Source organism: Colletotrichum scovillei (genome assembly GCF_011075155.1).
Source record: "Colletotrichum scovillei strain TJNH1 chromosome Unknown Contig00006, whole genome shotgun sequence".
In the NCBI taxonomy this organism is placed as follows: Eukaryota; Fungi; Ascomycota; class Sordariomycetes; order Glomerellales; family Glomerellaceae; genus Colletotrichum; species Colletotrichum scovillei.
This window is the reverse complement of record NW_023336264.1, coordinates 5,031,985-5,053,087: the sequence shown is the minus strand read 5'-3', so window position 1 is coordinate 5,053,087 and position 21,103 is coordinate 5,031,985. Positions and strand designations below refer to the sequence as shown.

Genomic DNA, 21,103 nt, shown 5'->3' with positions numbered 1-21,103 from the left:
GGCACGAGCCAAGCAATTTGCGCCACAAGCTTCAACAGCTCGAGAGCTCTCACTGTTGACCCTCATAGGATCCTTCTTCTCTAGTTGTGCATTCAGGTTGGGGGATAAGGAAACATCTGACACGAGCTCCTGACGTTTGAGTTGAATGTCAAAGTCACTTTGTCAACATATTGAGATGTGTCTGGACACCATGTCGGAAACTCCCAGCGCGCAAGATCAACATCCTCAATTCCGCGCCGAAACTACATATACATACACTGCCCTCTCGGCTCAATCGACTTTGAAGAAATGCATGAATCACAGCCTAAAGTCCTTGCGATTATGTATGAATTGATCAAGTCTCAACCAAGGTGGTTCTATGTAGAAGCTGCGACAGTCTACCTACTCAAGGAACACGAAATTCCCGACTGCATCTCAGTGCCCTAAACGGTCCCCGCATGTCCCCTGGCAGCTTTAGGCCGCCAAGGCCTGTCCCCCACACTCCCGGGGACCCCGCAAGTCAAGATGATGGCATTTCGACAATGCCCATCAACAATGCCTAGACAGGACCTTGCTAGTTCTTGTAGTAATTAGCAACTTGTGCCTGTATGTCCGAACTTACCCTTGAGCTGACGTGTGGCTTGCCGAATGATACAACAATGAGGGGAAACGGTCGGTTACTGAAGGCTCCTTCAGACTGGAGTGAAATAGTACACAACCTAGAACTAACGAACTGCAACACGAAGATGGCTGGGATTTCCCCTCTTCCACGAGAGCTTGATCCCCGGAACAACTCACGCGTTATGCGGGATCTGCGGAGTATCGAACGTGCGGGCATTTGGTTGCTGGAGGCATCGGTCGGCTTCCGGCAATCTCAACCGCCGACACTTCGGAAAAGCCGAAAGACAACACCGCATTACGCCTGGCTCTCGGCTTACCTATAATATCATTCACTCAACGTTCAATTCATGACCTACGACGCCAAGTACTACTATCAATAAGAAATATGCTCAAACCACAGGCTAATTCAACTAGAGATGTCGTCTCTTTGGACGGCATCTGGAACTTTGCACTTGCATCATCACCCGACATTGAAGCAGACGCACCGTGGTCTAAGCTCATCCCGCCAAAGCTTCAAGTACCCGTACCCGCCAGCTACAACGACATCTTTGCAGACGAAAAGATTCGCAGTCACGTAGGATGGGTGTACTATCAGCGGCAAGTCACGGTGCCTCGTAGATGGTCGCCCGAAGATCAAAGATATTTCTTGCGATTCGACGCAGCTACCCATCGTGGCCGTGTCTACGTCAATGAGAAGCTAGTCGCCGATCATGCTGGTGGATACACCCCCTTCCAGGCAAACATCACTGACATCATCAAACCCGGCGAGAGGTTCCGCTTGACTGTGGCTGTGAGCAACGAGCTGAGCTGGGAGACGATTCCCCCTGGCAAAATTCAGACCCTCGCCAACGGCAAGCGGAAGCAGAACTATCAGCATGATTTCTTCAACTATTCCGGGCTTGCACGATCGGTGTATTTGTGTTCGAAGCCGGCGGTATCCATCAGCGACATCACTGTCGTAACGGACATCCTTGAGTCGGGAGCAGGCAAAGTTCAATACAAGGTTGAAACTTCGCAGCCGGTGGGGGATGACAAGGTCAAGATCTCTGTTCTTGACGAGGAGGGGTTGACGGTGGCTCAAGCGAATGGGACGAAAAATGAGTTGACGATCAACTCGGCGCATTTATGGCAACCCGGCGCGGCATATTTGTACCAACTCCGTGTGGAGATACTATCAGGCTCAAACAAAGATGAGCTTCTCGATACTTATGAACTCTTCTTTGGCATCCGCACAATCTCGGTCAAGGGCAATCAGTTCCTCATCAACGGCAAGCCCTTTTACTTCACCGGCTTCGGCAAGCATGAAGACTCGCCAATCCGCGGCAAGGGCTTCGACCCGGCCTACATGATTCACGATTTCCATCTCATGCGCTGGATGGGAGCCAACTCATTCCGGACAGCTCACTATCCCTACGCCGAAGAGGTTCTCGACTACGCCGACCGACACGGAATCGTCGTCATCAACGAGACTCCGGCGGTGGGTATCAACCTCGGCATCATTGCTGGCGTCTTCGGGCTCAAGGCGCCTCCGACATTTGCCCCCGATGCGTGCAACGAGACGACGCAGGCGGCGCATGACCAGGCTATCCGAGAGCTCGTGGCGCGAGACAAGAACCATCCGTCGGTGGTGATGTGGACAGTTACCAACGAGCCTGCGTCGGCGGAGCCCGGTGCAAGGGAGTACCTCGAGCCGCTAGTCTCATTGACGCGCGAGCTGGACCCGACGAGACCGGTCTGCTTCGCGAACATGGGGTTCGCTACGTTCGAGAAGGACCTCGTGACAGACTTGTTCGACGTCATCTGCCTGAATCGCTACTACGGATGGTACTCTCAGACAGGCGATTTAGAAGAGGCGGAGCAGGTCCTAGAGAAAGACTTGCTTGGATGGCAGGACAAGTATGGTAAGCCCATGATCATGACAGAGTACGGCGCCGAAGCTGTGGCGGGGCTACACGCCGTATGTGACGTTCCCTGGAGCGAGGAGTATCAAGGAAAGTTTCTGGAAATGTTCCACCGAGTATTTGATCGTGTTGAGAACGTTGTTGGAGAGCACGTGTGGAACTTTGCGGATTTCCAGACGACGTCGAGTATCACTCGGGTGGATGGAAATAAGAAGGGCGTTTTCACACGGGACAGAAAGCCAAAGGGGTCTGTACAGGTTTTGAAAGCACGATGGACGGCTAAGCAGGCGAAAGATGTATGATCCGGCTTACGGAAGAATAAAGATACTTGGAAAGTACTCAGATACTCCTATAATGACTGAAAGAGTGTATGGGCAGCTGATATACCCGATGCTCCGTTCTCAGTCCGCTGCGGTGCTCACTCCGTCGGCCCCACACGGAGCCGAGGTACAAACTCGCGGCCGGTGTGACTAACCGTTAATAGGTGCTGCCGAGGCACCCCGCATCTCGTCCCACGTCCGAGACTATAAGAACAGTTCAAATGAAGTTCATAAAAATAAGTAAGTAGTTGATTGGTCTTACATTTCTACGCTGGCATTATCACAACTGCGAAACTCTATAGTGAACATGGCACGCCTCCCGTACCCCGATGTCAAGGGAGCTCCCCTCAACATTTCCAAGCTTCTCGCACATAGCCCAGCCACCGTCAACCACTGGTCGAAAATCGCAGGCGCTCACTTCAAAGACCTCGAGCTATCCTCCAAGAACCGGGAGTTGGTCATTCTTCTGAGCACGGCAAAGTTCCGATCCACCTACGAGTGGACGCACCACAGCACAGTCTCCGCAAAGGAGGGTGTCACTGACGCCCAACGCGAAGTGATTGTCCAGGCTGGGAGGCAGAAGGGATACTTCTCTGCTCAAGGGAAACTGGAATCTCTTGCGGAGTTGTTCACGTCAAAGGAAAAGGCCCTCTTATTGTTTATCGAGGCCGTCATCGACGGGCCAGAGGTTGCGGATGAACTATGGACGAAAGCCAAGACTGAGTTTTCTGACCGAGAGGTCGTGGAAATGATCACTCTGCAGGTTGGTTTTCCAGTAGAAGTCCCTAATTCTGAGTGCTAACGCAGTCAGGGTTTCTACTACACCTTTTCACGCCTCACAACCGTCTTGAATGTAGAGTTGGAGCCCTTCGCCAAGCCATCCAAGCTCTAAGAGAGGGGCCTCAGGGATCCCAATTTGGTCGTGATGGTGATTCGACGACATTGGGGAAGCACTGCGGGAGGACGTGTATCCGAGCAACATCCGTCACAGAATGCTGATCGCGGCTTGGCAGTCTGTATGACCCAGTAAAGTCACTTACTCTTCCTTAGCAGTGGCCTGTAAGCTGCATTCTGTAGTCTGTAGCAGAGCAGCTCTATGTGGCCAGACATCAAGATCGATCTCACAGCGAACGAAATGCGGTTTAAGTGTTTTTTTAATCTCTTTTATATTATTAGAGTGTACTAAAACGTACCGATACATCCCCAATAATTAGAAATGGCCAGCACTTGATCGGATCATCCGAACCGGCACGCAGCTCCTATTCGTCACATGAATCTTTCATGATCATCGACTCTTTCTCCTTCTTCACCAATTCCTCTCAAAGTCTCATGGGATATCACACCCACAGCCTCTGCCGCTGATTAAAGGCAATTATGCGGTGGAAGCGTCGAAGTCGAGGGCGGTAGATGCGTTGCCAGCCTCGGCCTCGTCCTGGGCAATGTTGTTGTCGAGCTTCTTCTGCTCGGCGGCAATCTTATCGGCGACGTCCTCGCCCTGGGCCGCCTGAGCCTCCAGCTTCAGCATGGTGGCGGTAAGCTTGAGGACCTTGTTCTTGATCTTGCCACGCTGAAGGGCGTCGGCCTCCTCGCCGGTGGCAGCCTCAATGGCGGGGTTGAAGGCCTCCTTCTCGGCGTCGTTGGCAATGGAGTTGACGCTGTTGAGGAAGTCCAGATCGGCCTTGGCGACGGTGCTGAGGTCGGTGGGGAGACCGGAGAGCTTGTCAAGAGCCTCCTGCTTGGCGGTACCGGCAGTGCCGCCGCTGATGGAGAGGTCGTTGAAGGTCTGGGTGGAGAAGACGGTGGCCTGTCGAGCGCCGAGAGGAGCGGCGGTGGCGAGGGCAGCGAAGCCGAGAGTGATAACGGAAGAGAACTTCATATTGAAAGTCGAAAAGATTGTTCTTGAAGCAAGAAGTCGATGTTGTGGAAGACGAAAAGAGGGACACGGACCCGGATGAATTGGAATGAGTGATCAAGATGCGTTGAAAGAGATAGAAGACAGCACAGCTGTTGTAGAAGAGAAGAAAGAACAAACAAGGTTGTAATGATTGTGAGCGTGATGAGGAGAGGAAAGAAGAAGCGGCACTAAGAGGAAGATCGAGCTGATCTTTATAGAATATTTCAGACGATCTGCCAGTCCGTTCACATTGGGATATGGGTGATATTGGATCAATGCATTGGCACGGTTGCGTCTCCGTGTTACGCCATCCTTCTTTCCCCCTTGTCGTCGTTCTCGCGATATGATGCTCTAAACATCGCCCCTGGGCTCGAGTGCCCAGCTGTCGCAGTTGCAAAGAACTTCAGACCAGGGCCCAAAGTAGGTAGGGTGCATGCGGAGGTCAACATGGGATGGCATGGGGCGTTCGAGACGGGGCGGGTTGAGACGTCAACGTTACGAAGATTCTTGGTGATTTTCCGCAGTGATGGATAAGATGGATTATGGAAGCGATGGCGACTCCGCGTTGAAGGAGGTCTGAAGTTCGTGACGCATGGGTGCGATGAAGCTGCCAAGATGTTGCGGCTGCATCTCCTAGGCCTGATCGGGAAGCCACATTACGGCCGGATCTGGTGAGAGGCGACAGGGAAGCCCCTGACTGGGCGCCTCTTGTTACAACTTTGAGCCTCGTGAGTCGTGAGGCTCTATGAGGATGTTGAGGGGGGGCGGATTGGAAGTGGTGAAGGAGGCGAGGATCAGTATCATCGACGCAAGTGGGCACAGGGCCGGGGGCTTGAAAGATGGGTCCGGAGCGATGCAGCTGGTCGTCAGCCCAACCCAGCCGGAGTTGTCTACCGAACTTCAAGACCATATGGTAAGCATCTGAACATGTGAGCCAGGGTCCTGGATCTTTCCATGTCGTCTCTTCATCGGACTCTGCGGTAGCTCACAGAGAATACATAGAGATTGTGCCCATGACGGCGGCAAAGCTCCGAGGAATTTGACCCCACCCCCATCCCCAAGGAGAGTTTCACGACCCCCTGTATCTTACCGCCAAGCTTAATTTTTAGACGTTGGAGGCCAATTTTCGAACGGCAGCAGCTTTGGCCGTGCCCACTTCTGTCGTGGTTTTGACAACATGCTGCCCCAACTGAGGAAGATCGTTTGAAGGCGGGCGTTAGTTCTTGAGGTTTGAGTAAAGTTGAAAATGGGTCTTGATGCTCATCAACCAGGCTGAGATTCTGCTGGATGATCCCCTGGTGATCCCAAACACCGCGACCAAAAAAAAGGTCTTAGAGTTCGATTGGGTCCCTGGTGGACTCGTCTTCTTCCGAGGCTCTACCCATCGCATCTCGAACTCATCCCATCTCTTCGTCCGTGTCGCAAAACTTCATTTGACGTCGGGAATGATGGTATGTCAAGTGTCACTGGCATGACTCTCAGCTCACAAGTCAAGCGGCGTGTGGTCATTGCATGAACTCTGATTTCATTGATTGGACGGAAACGAACTCTACCGAAGGTTTTCGGTCATAAGTCAAACCCCCCACTTCCTGGCACCCCCCTGTTTCTGGCACCCACAAAAACGATGGGATCACAACCCAACCTCCTCATTACTATTAACTATTGATCCTCAACCACACCCACTACAATACAACTGCCAGCCTCACTAGGGCATTCAGAGTCGCTGGATTCAGCCGTAATAACCTCCTTTTCACCCGCTTCGATTTGAGCCCGATGGATATCCCTGATGTTCGCAAACTTCGTGTTGGGATCGATCTGAACAGTCTTCCTACTGCAGCGTTGGTAACTTGAGCCCTCAGGTGAGCCAGCTGCTGCTGGGCAGCTGCCAGTTGCCAGGCCTGCTCTGTGAAGCCTTTTTCACCTTCCTGAACAGCAGCCGTTGAGTGCTGGTATCATTGTCGAGTTGGGTGTAAGTGCAGTTGACCGCTGAGCTCTGCCAGCTTCCTGGGTGTCGACCAGACCACTGCAGAGGAAGCAGAATCCCATGGCTCAACAGGGTAGTTTGTTGACCATTATGGCATCGCTTTTTGCCCCGACTGGTTGGTTTGGGTGGTGGGCTTAGCAGAAGGCTCAGGTAATACCATAGGGTTCATCAGGGCTTAACCATCGCTACAGGGTGTAGACCAGTCCACTTCCAACCACTTCTGATGTTCGAGACTGATAGACCAGCAAGTCGAGCCTTCTGGTAACAGTCCAGGAAGTTCCTTTTACCTATAATGGTAGAGTCGTTCCATTGAGACAAGTAACCGAGCTCCTTCCGATAGGCTGACTTAACAGGGCTGAAGACAGACTGGTCAAGTGGCTGGAGGACATGAGAGAGGTGTGGTGGTAAGAACAGTAAATGGATATTGTTAATATAGCAATTCCACATGAAGTCTGTCGTCGTATGACTCCCATGCCCATCCACAATCAACAGTCGAGCCTCGCCCTCAGCCTCGGGCATAGTCTGTGGGATAAACACCTTCTCTAACCATTCAATGGCAGTTAAGTCTGTAGTCCAGCCATTATCTGTTGCTGTAAACTCCCACCCATCGTATGGAACCAGATGTAATGGAAACCACTGTTGTTGGACCGTCTTCCCTTGAAAATGATAAGAGGACGAAGTGCCCTACCCAAGGCTGAGATACACTCAATGATAGAGACCCATGCCCTCGACCCAGGTTGTTTCTTGCGAACAGACGTCGTCTCAGCCATGCCCAGCACTAACCCATTAGCTCCCTGACCCTCGAGGATGCCAGTCTCATCCATATTATATCTGTTGGCTGGTTTGATGTCCTTGATCTCAGGGATAGCAAGGAACTTAAACCAGTTCCTAATGACCTCAGTAGATGCCCCATTAACGCGTCTAGAATCGATGGAACGACTTCTCTGAACCTTAATGATAGGGTTCCTTCTCACGAAGGCATAGATCCAGCCTTTTCCTAATGGTTTGGTATCCCCAGCAGCAGCCAGAACTCGCTCTGCGAATTCCTTCACCTGTTGGTGCGTTGGTGCGAGGCCCAGCGAAGCCTGAATGCGAACCCATTGTGCCAGCTTACTCTCCTGGTCAGGAGACAGCCTCTGCCAGTCAGCAAAGCCACTTTCCTAGTCTGACCACCTTGGAGACGTAGTTGGAGGGTTGATCGTGGTATCCCATACTCCAATGAGGCTCTCTTTTGACTCTTGCCGTTTGAGATGTCCTCGAGAGCCTGACGAAGCTGATCTTCGGTATATTGAGGCATTAGATATAGAAGAAGGTATGTGCAAAAAATGAGCCCATTTGGACTCGAATTGAAAATGTTGTGATAAAAGGAGGTTGGGGGTGGGCATTGCGTTGTGGTGGATTTTCGCGTTTTTGTGGGTGCCAGAAACAGGGGGGTGCCGGGAAGTGGGGGGTTTGACTTACTCAATAGTTGAAGGACTAAGTTGCCTGCTTGACTGCTCTCACCTTGGATCTTAATGTTTGGCGCTGAGATCGTACGCGCCAGCTCTTCGAGAGGGTTTGCTGCAAGCTAACCTTCACAACAGCTCCCCCAATGCCCGCTAAGAAAAACAAAGTAAATACGCTAGACACTGACCGCCGTCAGCGCTGCTGGGTCCATTGGGCCTGAAACCGCTTCATCGCCCCCAGTCTCCCAATGTCACCCACTCAATTTTAGCGCTGCGGGGATGGGCGACAGACGTATTTTTGGGATCCATTTCCGGATTGGCATATGTGTCTCATTATTGTTTGAATCTTGAAAATTCTGGGCATGTTTGGATGTTGCGGTCAATTTGCAAGATGAGACCGTCTGCCGTATTCGCTTCCAGGTCAACCATGTCAATAATGAGCGGCCAACGTTCTAACCTTGGTCGCTGAGAGATGTTCGCTGTAATTATTTCAGGGATGAAAAGCAACATAATAAGACGAAGCGACCTGACCAACCTCCCTTTGACAGGCCGCATGTGGACGGAAATTGTTCAGGACAATTAATCCATCAACAGCATCGTTTTGATATTTTTGCGATATCCGACCTCTTGCTGAGTACTCATTGTTAGACTCTCAAAAGCCTTCCGTAGAGATGTGTGAGGCGCGAAGTCTCTTGTCATAGTTGCCTTTGAATCCGCATAGTGCCAATGTAAAGAGCTCTGACTGAGGCAGACTGCATCAGGCCCGCAGACGAATATCGTTATGACAGAAGCCAATGTGGCGATTCAACTTTGATGTTCCTGACCGCGTCGTGAGTAATCACCGATAATGGAGATGGAGGATCGTGAATCGGCAGGTACCGACTGTCATGTCTTGGCGGTGCTGGGCGCTCTCCTTCTAGCGGCCTGGTGTCTCCCATTGAATGACTCGGATCATCTTAGCCAAGTTCTGAAATACACGACAGGCATGTCGGGAGCACCCGTCCAGCATGCGTCTCTGTGCAGAATCTTACTGACTAATGCAGCCAAGCCACGGCAGACTGAAGGGGCAGAACTCGCTTGAAGGTAAGGCCATTGGCGTTGGTATTGTGCGTTGGACTGGCTACAGTCATATTCAAGCTGAGAAGTACGATTGCGAGATGGACTCTCTCCATTATCGAAAAGTAACTTACGTTGTAAAACAGAGCGTTACGGTGATGATGCTGTAGGCACGCACACCTTTACGCCGGAGAAGACCGAAAGCCGGACCTGATGGAATGGGCCGAACACCGGGCCGGGGCCGGAGTGGAGTTTACCAAGGCGGCCACAAGATAATTCAGACAACGCAGTGTACGAGGGATGTAGAACGAGACGGTTTGAATAAAGTAAGAAAGAAAAATCAGAACAAGTCGAAATCTCTTGACGGAGAGAAACGGGTGCAGTTTTTTCGAGGGGAAAGAGAGCAATATCTAAAACTTATCTGAACTTAGAAATGAGAGACACCATGTATCTCTATCCTACTAAAGCATGAATTGCTCGATGATGGTGAGTCTCTTTCGTCTCCTCCAAAGGGTCAAAACAATGCCCTCACGCATTTGCCCGGGCGGATCTCAAGGCACTCTTCAGTGAGAGGAAGAGCTGCCAATGAGAGTCATTCCAGCAATAAGACATTTGCCCTCCAACTGAATTCAGGCGTCCCAATCATGGAGCGGCATATCTCCAAGCATCGAGCTACTGCAACGCCCGCTCCGCAAGCCACCAGTCGGCCCTAGTTACGCCACCTTTTGCCGGAGGACCGAGATCTCACGCTTTCCCCGCTTGGCTGTTAGTAGGCGCACGATAACGGCAAAGACCGCATGGTTAGTCTGGTCTCGGACTCTCAGTCGACGACAACTACATGCACACACAAGTAACACGACAGTACCACTCCAATGAGCGCCAGTCCTGAACAAGTCACGCAAGACGGGCATCCGGCGCAATCTCCTGAGTAGTCACCAGATGTTATTGAAGCTGGTGGCGATGCGAGCGACGATGGGTTCCAGCCTAGCGAGTGGGATGCTTCCTCAACGGGCTCGACTTCCATCACCTCGTCGGTCTTGAAGCACTCCTATGAAAATGGCAAACGGTAAGCTTCGCAAGCAGGTTCGGGAAGTTGAGTTCATTAGATACAATCTGTCAGATGCTTGTCAAGTTACGCAACCAAAGCTATCACTCATTTCGCGATGGAAGATATCCCATTTCAAACGATGACATTGATTAAAATCGCGAAGAAACCAAGCATGCGATGGTCATGGAGCTCACTGATGGAAAGCTGTTCCATGCCCCTATTGGCGACTCGCTTAGCAAGATTATTGATCTCGGCACGGGCACCGGTAAGTTTTATCTCAGACCTTGGGCGGACTTGAAGGTGGCATCCGTAGATATCGCACAGAAATTCTGAACGACTATACAGGCATATGGGCAATGGAAGGTGGGCAACACTCATCCCAAAGATAATGGTTAAAAAAGCATGAAAATTGACAACTACAAGTGGGGGATCAGTACCCTTCCGCCGAAGTTACTGGCGTAGACTTATCGCCGATTCAGCCAAGCTGGTGCGTAATTAAGTCCTCTTATGGCCATGGTATTCTGATTTAGCGTACAGGGTGCCTTCCAACGTTCGCTTCTTCGTCGATGATGTTGAAGATGACTGGCTGGTAAGTGCTCTACTGCCTGGCGGAATGAGATCTCAAATTGGAGGGTGTTGTTGCTGACAATGGGTGTTATTCCTTAGTCTGGAGATGATTTCGATCTCATACATATGCGAAACTTGGCATCTCTTGTGCATGATCTTCCAAAACTCTTGGAGCGAGTCTTTCAGTAAGTCCGAAGTTGTGATTCCATCCTCAATGATGGGATATTAAATCCAGGGCAGCATCGTGCTCATGAAACACACCTTGCAGAAATCTCAAGCCCGGAGCTTGCGTCGAAACCCAAGACTTCAGCGCCAACGTGAAGTTCGATGACGGAACCACGCCCGAAGACTGGCCCTTACTGGAATTCTGGTCCAACATCCGTGACGCCATGCACAAAATGAAGATTGACATCCAGGTCGCTCCGCGCATCGGTGCGCTTATGAAAGACGCCGGCTTCGTCAACGTTCAAGTGAGATCATACAAAGTACCAGTTGGAAGATGGCCTCTCGACAAAACCAAGCGTCTGGTTGGACATTACATGCGCTCTGTGACGGAGGATTTTCTGGGCGCCGCTGCGAGCAAACCTTTGGCGGCTCTGGGAATGGAGCGGACGGAGATCGAGGTATTTCTCGCGTCAGTTCGGAATGCGATCAAGGATCCGAATGTGCATGCGTATGGCACGTATTATTCTTGGGTTGGACAGAAGCCCGTGGAGTCGGGTTCTAAGTGAACAGGATGCTCGCTTTTTCACGGAGGGTCATCTTGACGCCAGATTCGCATGGAGAATGGGGCAACACCGGTTCCTTAGCATTGGAAGAACATGGAATTACAAATACCGACCCCGTCGATCAGATTCATGATCCGTGTTCACAGCAATCCGAAAAGGGTTCTAGACCACCCGCGAGGCACCTCGGCCACATCAGCCAGTGAGCTGTCGACAGGTCTCATGCAACCAAAAAGACTGGCAATGTATCCAGACATCAAAATGAAAGGGACGAGACTCGAACTCGCGCGGGTTGCCCCACCAGGAAACAGATGTTAAGCTGACCTTAACCTGGCGCCATAACCAACTCGGCCACCCTTCCGTGATGTAGATCCTCAGAGACCCGAGAACCTGGAAGTGGATGCTCGATTTTCGGCACCGCTATTCCTAAGATTGCAGGTTGAAGAGTGCACGTGCTAGTGTGGACATGATCACGAGCCGAGTTCGCTTCACAAGTTCACGATGTTTTGAGTTGTGGGCTGTGGGTTGTGGATATATCGACGCTAAGAACCCTGGCAGCGATAATTTCTTGCGGGCCCCAGGAACTCAAGGATACCTACGTTAGCGCGAAGACTGGAGAACAACAAAATTGGCCAGACGGTCCCAGACCCGGGGGACCGATGTCTTTTCGGTATCGTGGAGGCAGCCGAAATATCAACAAAATCTTTTTCATCGGGTCAACCCCATATCTGGAATATGTCTAACCTAGCGTGTATCCCCACGATCCAACCCCACCAGTCACAGCATCGTTTAGTTTACGCGACCTCCAAACCTAAAGTTGATGTGAACTAACGTACGGATACATTTGCTCTTTGGAATCCTTGGTGGGAGGCTGACAACGTGGTCTTTGCACCCAATGTGCTGTTCTGCAGGACAATTGGTGCACCGTGACCAACAATGCGGATCTCGGCATCTCACATGACACCTCCCGGAGAAAAAAATGCCAATCAAGAGGGCATGTAATATCTGTCTGACATATGCTTCTGTGAACTGAAAGAGGGGTAGAGCGCTGTTACACAGATTGCAGGAAAAACCTCGTCACGGGACCATTTAGGTGTATGTGAATAGCCATCTTCTTTTCGGGCAAATGCAACATCAAACATGCGCGTAACAACTGCACGTGATTTCACTGTGCTTCAATGCCTTGAAGTCCATCATGATCGGCTGAGATCCCGCATTGAAAGTTGGTTGTTCCCCACCTTGCTCACCCTGATACTTTTGTCAGAATCAATGTCTTCGGACATCGTCCTCGAACCTGTACACAGTACATCTTTCCCAACATAGATCTAATAGTGGCGGCTAATTCGATACAAGTGGAAGAGATTCCAGTCGTTTTGATGATCAGCGCGAACCGAAGTGTTGGTTCGAGCCATCCTCGACTCATTTTCTAGAAGCCGTCCAGCCAAATTATCGCGGCTGTCTGTGAACGGGCGCGTCCTGCAACCGAGCCAATTCTAGACCTTTGTGGAGTTGCCAACAAGAAGTTTATCAACATGAAGCTGAAATCACCGTGGTTTAGCGCGACTATGGCATGACATTCATCGACGCCGTGATCATCCCCGGTGCCACGTTGCTGGTATCGCCCGAAAGAGCACGATTGTCCGTATGGCGATGTACGCAAACGCGTTCCAGCCTCTCTACTTGGATTTCCATTGGCCCCTTGACTTTTGGAAAATTGGTAATATCGCCAAGTTGGGTGACACCTTGGCCATCATTGGCTCGGTTGACACCAACGTGAAGTAACCCTTGCCGGTTTCCCGGGAACCTCGAGCGCGCAAGGCGCCTCAGCTCGAAGTCCGGGCGGCTTCCAAATGTCAGGCTGTTTCGTCCGCCTCGTGTCTTTTGAGTAAATCTGATTAAGCTATTGGGTCTTTGTCTTTGCCCCGGACCCGTGGAGACGGATCTCGCAGCTGGGTGGAACGGGTGTGCATTTTGACTGCATTGGACGCTAATTTCGCGGAGAACTAGCGCTTGGTTGCTGACATGGACCATGGTCTGAGACCACGTTGACACGTTCAGCTGTAGAAGCGAAGGGAAATCACTGGGGAACATTGAAGAGAGAGAACTGGGCCTGGGGTTCGTTGTCCATTTGCATCTGCAGCGGCTACACAACAGCATGAATGCTCGGTGGGAAGCGGCCCAGTGTTGACCGAGATACCGAAGAGGGGGGCGGCTGAACCCGTATTTCGCGACGCGGTGCGGCGGCGTTCCTACAGGCGGCTACGCCTTTCCCCATCTCGGCGGTCCAACGGGTGTGCTACGACGCGCCCTAATGAGAGCCGATGATGGAGGGTGGAAGACGTCGAGAAACTACTTAGTTTAACAACTCGCCGTTTCAGTAAGTGGCCGCCGCGGTCACATGGGGAGCTAAGGAGCCGCGTCCATCCAAGCAGCCAAGCAAGTTAAGCAACGCGGCGTACTGGGGAAGTCAGGAAACTAACCCCAAGAGCGAAAAGAGCCCCGAGTTTGTGACAAGGCCCCCGTTGGTGAAAGGGCCGATGGGATAAGTTTGCCGGACCCTGACTAGTGTCCCTAACTGGTCCAACTGCGCCGTTTCTCCAAAAACCTAGAGCAACCTCCCACCCCCATTGGAGCGCGTCGGCGCATAGGAGAATATCTGACCGGGCTCGGTTCATCATCAGCCGATATTCGATCCCCCCCCAGAGTGTCACCCGCCCTTCTTCCCCATTCCCCAGGCTCATGTGGGAACGGGTCTATGGACCAATGCGGGGGGCGGGGTTGAGGACGTTTGGGGAACCCCAATATGCCCAGATTGCGCTTGTGAGGATTCCTTGTGGGATTCAGATCCCCGTCCACCTTTTTTCATACGTTCGCGTTGGTTCAAGTTGCGCTAGCGTAATGACACCCGACTGGGGTTAACTCTTAAGACAATGTTCCATTGGACATGTAAGAAAACGAGAACTGGGGAGTAAGACAAGACCTTTATTAAACAGCCTGCCCAGTACCACCCTCTCTCTCTTGGCTTTCGTCTCTTCTCTGTTCTTGCTTGCACGCGTTCCCCCGTCCCCCTCTTCCTCCTCCTCACCAAGCAACCCGGCCAAAAAACCTCCAACTCCAAATTCTCGGTGAGGTTCGAAAAGAGAGTCAGCAAACATGAGCACCACACTCGACTCCAAGTCCGACCCGGCAAAGGTCGAGGCCTACGGCGACATTGACCATGTCGCCGACCTCGACGAGAAGGCATCGCCCGCCTCCTACAAGGCCGATGCCATCGAGGCTGAGCAGGCCGAGCACAACATGGGAGTCATCGAAGCCGTCAAGGCCTACCCCATGGCCTCCCTCTGGGCTTTCATCATGTCTACCACGATTGTAAGTGGCTCTAGCTACCTTGACTCGTTGCACACAAATGAGATGACTGGCAACTAATCACATTGGTTTTCCAGATTATGGAATCCTACTGCGTCTTCCTGATGGGTGCTTTCGTCGCCATGGACGAGTTCAAGGACAGATTTGGTGTCGAGGCGGAAGACGGCAAGCAGATCGAGGCTTCGTGGCAATCCGCCCTTCAGATGGGTGGTCCTCTTGGCGCCATCATTGGTGTCTGTATCGCCGGTCCCATCACCAGTAAGATCGGATACCGCTGGGCCACCATCTCCGGCCTCATGTTCCTCAACGCCTTCATCTTCGTCTTCTACTTCGCCAACTCGCTCGCCGTCATGTTCGTCAGCCAGCTTCTCGAGGGTATTCCCTGGGGTATCTTCATCGCCAACGCGCCCGCCTACTGCTCTGAGATCGTGCCCATGCGCCTGAGAGCCCCTGCCACTCAGATGCTTCAGATGTTCTGGGCTATTGGTGCCATCATCGTCGGTGGTGTCTGCTACGTTTACGAGAGCAAGAGAGATCCCAGCGCGTACAGAGTCCCGATTGCCCTTCAGTGGATGTTCCCCACTCCCCTTGCCATCCTTTTGTTCCTTGCCCCCGAGTCCCCCTGGTGGTTGGTCCGCAAGGGACGTCTCGAAGAGGCTGCTGTTTCCGTCCGCCGTCTTGGTCGTTCATCTGCCGTTGCCAACATTGAGGAGTCCGTCGCCATGATGCGTCGCACCATTGAGCTCGAGAAGGACGTCAAGGACCCCAGCTACATCGAGCTTTTCAAGGGCACCGACAGATACCGCACCCTCATCGTCTGTGGTGTCTACGCCGCCCAGAACCTTACTGGTAACCTCATCGCCAACCAGGCTGTTTACTTCTTCAGACGTGAGTTTTCATCTCTTCTTCCCCTCCCCAAGTCATACGGTGGCTAACACATAAGCAGAGGCCGGTATTGGCTCCCAGCTTGCCTTCGCCCTTGGTCTCATCACCTCCGCTCTCCAGACCGTCTTCGTCATGCTTTCCTGGATTCTTACGACCTACCTCGGCCGCCGCACTATCTACGTTTGGGGTTCGCTCATCAACGTTGCCTTCCTCATTGCCCTTGGTATTGCTGGCTCCGTTGGCAAGTCCACCGCCGCCTCCTTGGCGATGGCCTCTTTGGGTCTTATTGTCTCCGTCGGTTTCACTCTCGGACCTGCCCCCGCCTCGTGGGTCATCATTGCCGAGACATCTTCCATTCGTCTTCGTCCTTTGACCACTGGTATTGGCCGTGCCGCTTACTACGTCGTCAACATTCCCTGCATTTTCCTCGCCACCTACATGCTTAACTCTACTGTAAGTTCTCTATCCCCCACACACATTGTGTAAAGAGAATCACATTTACTAACACACGCAATAGGGTGTCAACTTGGGCGGCAAGTGCGGTTACGTCTGGGGCGCCACTGGTTTCGTCTGCTTCGTCGTCGCCTTCTTCTTCTTGCCTGAGATGAAGGGCCGTTCGTTCCGCGAGATCGACATTATGTTCAAGCGCAAGATCCCTGCCCGCCAGTGGAAGAAGACCGTCATCGATATCAACGATGACGAGTAGATGCACACTCATTACAACTTTTAATACTGGGATCAGGTTCTATTCAGCCTGAAGTCCTTTCGCTTATTGAGAAGTAATGCAGTCAACGCAGGATGGCTCTAATTAGAATGTGCCATGAAGGAGAGGGTACAAAAAGGGGGAGAGGTGGAAGGGAAATGATTTGAAGAGTATATGAGAATACGGGCAGATATCTGAATATTATCAGCAACTTGGCCCTATATCTCCCTGTGCCTCACCCACATGAACTTTGAAGTGTGTCCATGGTCAGGTCATCGCGCTGAATCTTCCATGTACACGTTGATAGCACGATGAGCCTACATATAACCTGCAATGAGCCAATTGAGCCGATGGCAGCAGACCGTAAGGACGGCAAGGGTCTGGATAAATCCTAGAGTCAGGCCACAACTCAGCGTATCACTAACAAGTAGCAACGCGGCGACTGGTGGCCCCTTTGTTTTGTATAAATACAATACTTAGTCAATCCATACATGTATTTTTGAAGTGACTCTCACAATGTTGTCGTTGGTGTATCCTAGACAGCTTTAACTGGAGCCACACGCACCCGCCCACTCCTATCTGAACGACTAATACAGACGATGTTATTCGAACCTCTTACCTCATCCTTGACATGGCCATCACTCGCCTCCGTAGCCCCCTCCAGTATCCACGCCGTCTCATCAGACACAATCTGCGCCACACCCTGCCAGTAATTCCCTTGGCTAGAGTACCGACTCTGCACCATGAAAACAAGCACCACGGCAAGGTCACACGCCATGTTCAAAGCCATGACACCAAAGATGATGAGCAGACCGCGCAGACTCTTTGGCGTCATCACGCGCACCGACGAAGTCAAGATGGCATTGGCTTGAACGTCAAATTGCGGAAGCGCCTCGTTGATGATGGACCCTGAGAGAGCTGTTAGGGTAGACTGCATCGCCACACCAGGACGATTGGTGACGTTGAGGATGTCGGCAAAGATGGCCTGGTACTCGACATGCGGCTTGATGGGAGAGTTCCCGCTGCCTTGGGGGTCCATAAAGAGAGAAAAGTTGAATGTTCGCGGCGAATTGTACAAATCGTTGATGAGCTTGTTGGTCAGATATTGCGTTGCGTTCAGATGACGAGGGTTCTTGACCGAGTCCACCGAGAAGATTCCGCGACTGTTGGGACTCTTGTTGTGGACTCCAACGCCCATGAGTTTTTGAATCTTCTTCGTGTTCCAGGCCTTGGTCGCCGGCGTCCAAGTTACTTGCGACTCTTTCAGGTCCTTTTTGCTGGAAAGCTTGACTTCCGCAAAGTTGAAGGCCAACTGCTGGAAGCAGAGCGACACGTCCAGCCTCAACACGCCCGTCTCGATTCTTTCCCCTGTTGGAAGCCTGCCACTGATGGGACGATTGTACGTGAGCCATTCACCGTCAGTAGAAGAAACATTGTTCAGACCGAACGTCCCGACCAAGACGCGATTGCCCGGTCCTTTCCATAGATCGTGAGTGCCGTTATTTCTGAAGAACAGAAAGACCTGGGAGTACGCTGCGATGGGGTCTCCTGAGATGGTATGGTTCCGAGCACTCGGCCGCGTGGCTGTGCCATTCGGAATGCACAAGCTGTTGGTAAAGCCCTGCCGTGCCTGCGTTTCGGTGTATTGAAATTGAGGCAACGAGCAGTTAAAACCTGACGGAAAACAGCTCCCGTTCTCGCAGTTTTCTGGCAGCGTTAGACCTGGCTCGCGGAACATGGTCTCGTATGATATACTGCCCGCTACGTTCAGGTAGAAAGGAACAGTATCCAAGCCCGGTGCTGGAACGGTCACTGAAAGAAAGGCGGACACCGACGGACGGAGACATACAAAACGCGACTCGAAGCCGTAAGCGCCACCGGTATATTCGCGTAATGTAGACATTTGCGATGTTGAGAGGGGCAGAAATGTTCTTCTCACGATGCCAGTATCGCTGAAGCTCGACTGAATATATGTAGTCGTGTTTGTCTCTAAAGGCGGCTCGCCAAATGGCACATAGGCTGTCGGGCGACTTATCCAGTTGTTCATCTGCCGATTCAACGAGATGACATCGCGGCTCATATGCACACTGAACGTCTTTGCTTTGGCATCGCCGACAAGATCATCCATACCCAAATCAGACACCAGAAGAGTCGATGAGAACTGAACAACAAAAGTCGTGAGCAACAGCAAGACTGCCAACCCGATCTGCATGTACGCTTTTCGTGCAGACGTCAAGAGTACCCAAGTCAGTTGGAATGGGCCATCGTTTGTACACCGGATGATGGACATCTCAGCGACTCGAAAGAGCGGAACACCGTGCTTCTCCAGAACCACGCCAGCAAGGAGGCTTGTGTAGATGGACGCCTGTGCCGTGACTGCAATACGCAGCAGAACCGTTGACAAGGTGATAGCCTGAGTAATGTGTTGGTTGAGCATGATCCATCGCCACAGGGTCGCAGCTGTCCTGCCGTCTTGCGAGCCTTCGCCGGTCCATAGGAATAGGAGGAAACCTAGGAGTGCGAGTATCAAAGCGGTGCCGCCACCTACTGTTGCGAGACCGAGAGAGCCAAGGCCTTGTTGAAGACGCTGAGAGTAACTAGGTGGGTGCTTGCATTCCGATCCGTCGTGTTCTGGCTTGAACTTAGGTTTCGAGGACTTGAAGCGCGTCATGCTGGATATGCTCCGACGTCCAGGGATTGCTTGAACGAAGTATAAGATGATTGTCAAAGAAGTACATGGGTGAGGTGGCGCTGGTTCACGAAGGCACCTCACAGATCCTCGAAGGCCTGAATGCGATGCGCATAAAGTTGCCTTTAAGCTTACCCTTAGGACTGACTTGATCTCCAGAACACTTGGTCATTACGCTCGACAACCTCCAGGGGTAGTAAGAAACATGCATATTCCCAAACATCATCCCCCCCGTTGGATATTGCATCGGCTGCAACTATACGAGCTATTGCCAAATATGCCTTGCCGGACTAGACAAGCTGTCACACATCGGCTCCGAGCAGTCGGTACCGACGTCAGTGCATTTAGGTTGGATGCCCGCGCATCACCCACAACTCTATCATTCACCCGAGTCAAGATCGTGATGCATGAATGCCAGGCGGGAATGATGTGCCATCCCGTGGGAATGTTGATTGTTGGATGACCTCTGTGCGAGGTGGATGCAGGGATGCTCCGGCAAGTCGTGTCGCAGAGACCCAAAGAAGCTCGACATGCCTGCTCCGATCGCACACGCAAGGTCTTGAGTTGTCCCGCGCACGATAAGGTGACGATTGATTGTCGATGGAAGCATCAACTAACAGACGACGTGAGGAGGAGTAGCCTATCAGATGCTTAGGCAGTCCTCTTGAGTGATTAAAGTTACTGGTGGGAATGCAAGGCAGAGTTACCTCGGTGAAATAACCAATAGCAGAGTGTGATGGTACTGTCAAGCTTTGCAGATAGAGGTAAAGCATGATTGGAGAACGGACGAGTTCATTTACAGTGATCTCTCTAGACGAGACTTGAGCCGCAATGACGTAAAACCACGAAATACTGCTTCACAAAGATTTAAACACTATCATTAGCTTTGTAACTTGGTAGAAACAAAAAAAAAAAGGGTAAAAATCAAGAGTATGAGGTCGTACCCGGGTTCGAACCGGGGTTACCAGAAGTTTTGATATGATCAAAATCTGGAGTGATAACCGCTACACTATACAACCTTATCCGGAGTGGGTTGTTCTGTGATTGGCCAAGCACATTGCGCACCTATATCGGCAAAAGCATAAGCTGTGGAGTATCTGTCAAGCACGCGCCTCTTGACCCGAGAGTCAATGACGCGTTGGAGAACACTCGTGAGTTGACCATATTGTTGCCAGTGTTCAATTCCACAAGTAAGGCTCTTCCTGTGGTGTTTGATACGCGCAGCAATTCGTCCAAGTTCATCTTATTGAGTTGCCTTGGCACTCGCCTTTATCCAAACGGCCAAATTTCCATGACGTGCTCCGTCATCAGACCAGATAGATGGAACACGCTTGAGGGGAGAATTCGGCGAATCGCGGTCTTGTGTATGGTGCGAAATCTCATTTCTTTCATCCCCAGAAACTTACAATTCCATCCTGCAATATGTCCCAGGGGATAGTCAGTCTTGGCACCGCCATACTCCGTGGCAGTGCACCGATGTTTGAGCCGCCTGGGAACTACCCTTGCGCCCCCGTCCTGAGTGAGGTGTGACGAACTTGGCCAAAAGAGCACCATACAGCAAAGAGCCTGTCCGATCCTCGCTGTATTTCTGCATGCGGCAAGTAAAGTGAGGCAACAATTTGGAGGGAATCTCTGTTTATGTCGACTACAAGCTCCTCACAGCGAGCAGAAATTCTTGATTTTGTTCAGTTCTTCCCGAAAGTCAATGACTCGAGCGCCTAATAACGCCCTCTTCGCAAGCCCGGCGACGCGGATCATCCCTGATTCCAAGCCGAACTCTATCTGCAAAAAAGCTGGGAAACAATCTAAAAAGGTTTCTGCAACTTTATTGCAGTTGGCATGATGGGCCACTTTGCGGGCGAGCTTTTTGCTGTCGAACCCCTTTCCCAATACCATCGCAACAGTTCATCCGGTGTCCGG

The 21,103-nt window shown here is 51.7% G+C and overlaps 6 protein-coding genes across 6 annotated transcripts; 4 read left to right on the top strand and 2 right to left on the bottom strand.

Annotated features, from left to right (window-relative positions):
* Positions 1 to 985: 985 nt before the first annotated feature.
* On the top strand, positions 986 to 2,803 carry HER10_EVM0005025 (beta-glucuronidase; the record flags this gene model as incomplete). The annotated part of the gene is made up of 1 exon (XM_035474651.1): positions 986 to 2,803. The coding sequence occupies one exon, from the start codon at positions 986 to 988 to the stop codon at positions 2,801 to 2,803; it is 1,818 nt and encodes a 605-aa protein (XP_035332570.1).
* Positions 2,804 to 3,128: 325 nt separating this feature from the next.
* On the top strand, positions 3,129 to 3,713 carry HER10_EVM0002146 (uncharacterized protein; the record flags this gene model as incomplete). The annotated part of the gene is made up of 2 exons (XM_035471871.1): positions 3,129 to 3,584; positions 3,633 to 3,713. 2 exons carry the CDS (start codon positions 3,129 to 3,131, stop codon positions 3,711 to 3,713), a joined length of 537 nt encoding a protein of 178 aa, XP_035332243.1.
* Positions 3,714 to 4,193: 480 nt separating this feature from the next.
* On the bottom strand, positions 4,194 to 4,697 carry HER10_EVM0001869 (uncharacterized protein; the record flags this gene model as incomplete). Its single annotated transcript, XM_035471604.1, has 2 exons — positions 4,194 to 4,337; positions 4,368 to 4,697. The coding sequence occupies 2 exons, from the start codon at positions 4,695 to 4,697 to the stop codon at positions 4,194 to 4,196; spliced, it is 474 nt and encodes a 157-aa protein (XP_035332217.1).
* A 5,728-nt stretch (positions 4,698 to 10,425) lies between these two features.
* Positions 10,426 to 11,546, top strand: HER10_EVM0007713 (methyltransferase; the record flags this gene model as incomplete). The annotated part of the gene is made up of 6 exons (XM_035477259.1): positions 10,426 to 10,513; positions 10,594 to 10,611; positions 10,672 to 10,735; positions 10,786 to 10,837; positions 10,915 to 11,000; positions 11,084 to 11,546. The coding sequence occupies 6 exons, from the start codon at positions 10,426 to 10,428 to the stop codon at positions 11,544 to 11,546; spliced, it is 771 nt and encodes a 256-aa protein (XP_035332911.1).
* Positions 11,547 to 14,693: 3,147 nt separating this feature from the next.
* HER10_EVM0006987 (MFS maltose permease) lies at positions 14,694 to 16,497 on the top strand (the record flags this gene model as incomplete). The annotated part of the gene is made up of 5 exons (XM_035476555.1): positions 14,694 to 14,909; positions 14,984 to 15,421; positions 15,476 to 15,794; positions 15,853 to 16,244; positions 16,309 to 16,497. The coding sequence occupies 5 exons, from the start codon at positions 14,694 to 14,696 to the stop codon at positions 16,495 to 16,497; spliced, it is 1,554 nt and encodes a 517-aa protein (XP_035332821.1).
* Positions 16,498 to 17,029: 532 nt separating this feature from the next.
* HER10_EVM0007368 (uncharacterized protein) lies at positions 17,030 to 19,165 on the bottom strand (the record flags this gene model as incomplete). Its single annotated transcript, XM_035476926.1, has 1 exon — positions 17,030 to 19,165. The coding sequence occupies one exon, from the start codon at positions 19,163 to 19,165 to the stop codon at positions 17,030 to 17,032; it is 2,136 nt and encodes a 711-aa protein (XP_035332865.1).
* Positions 19,166 to 21,103: the final 1,938 nt, after the last annotated feature.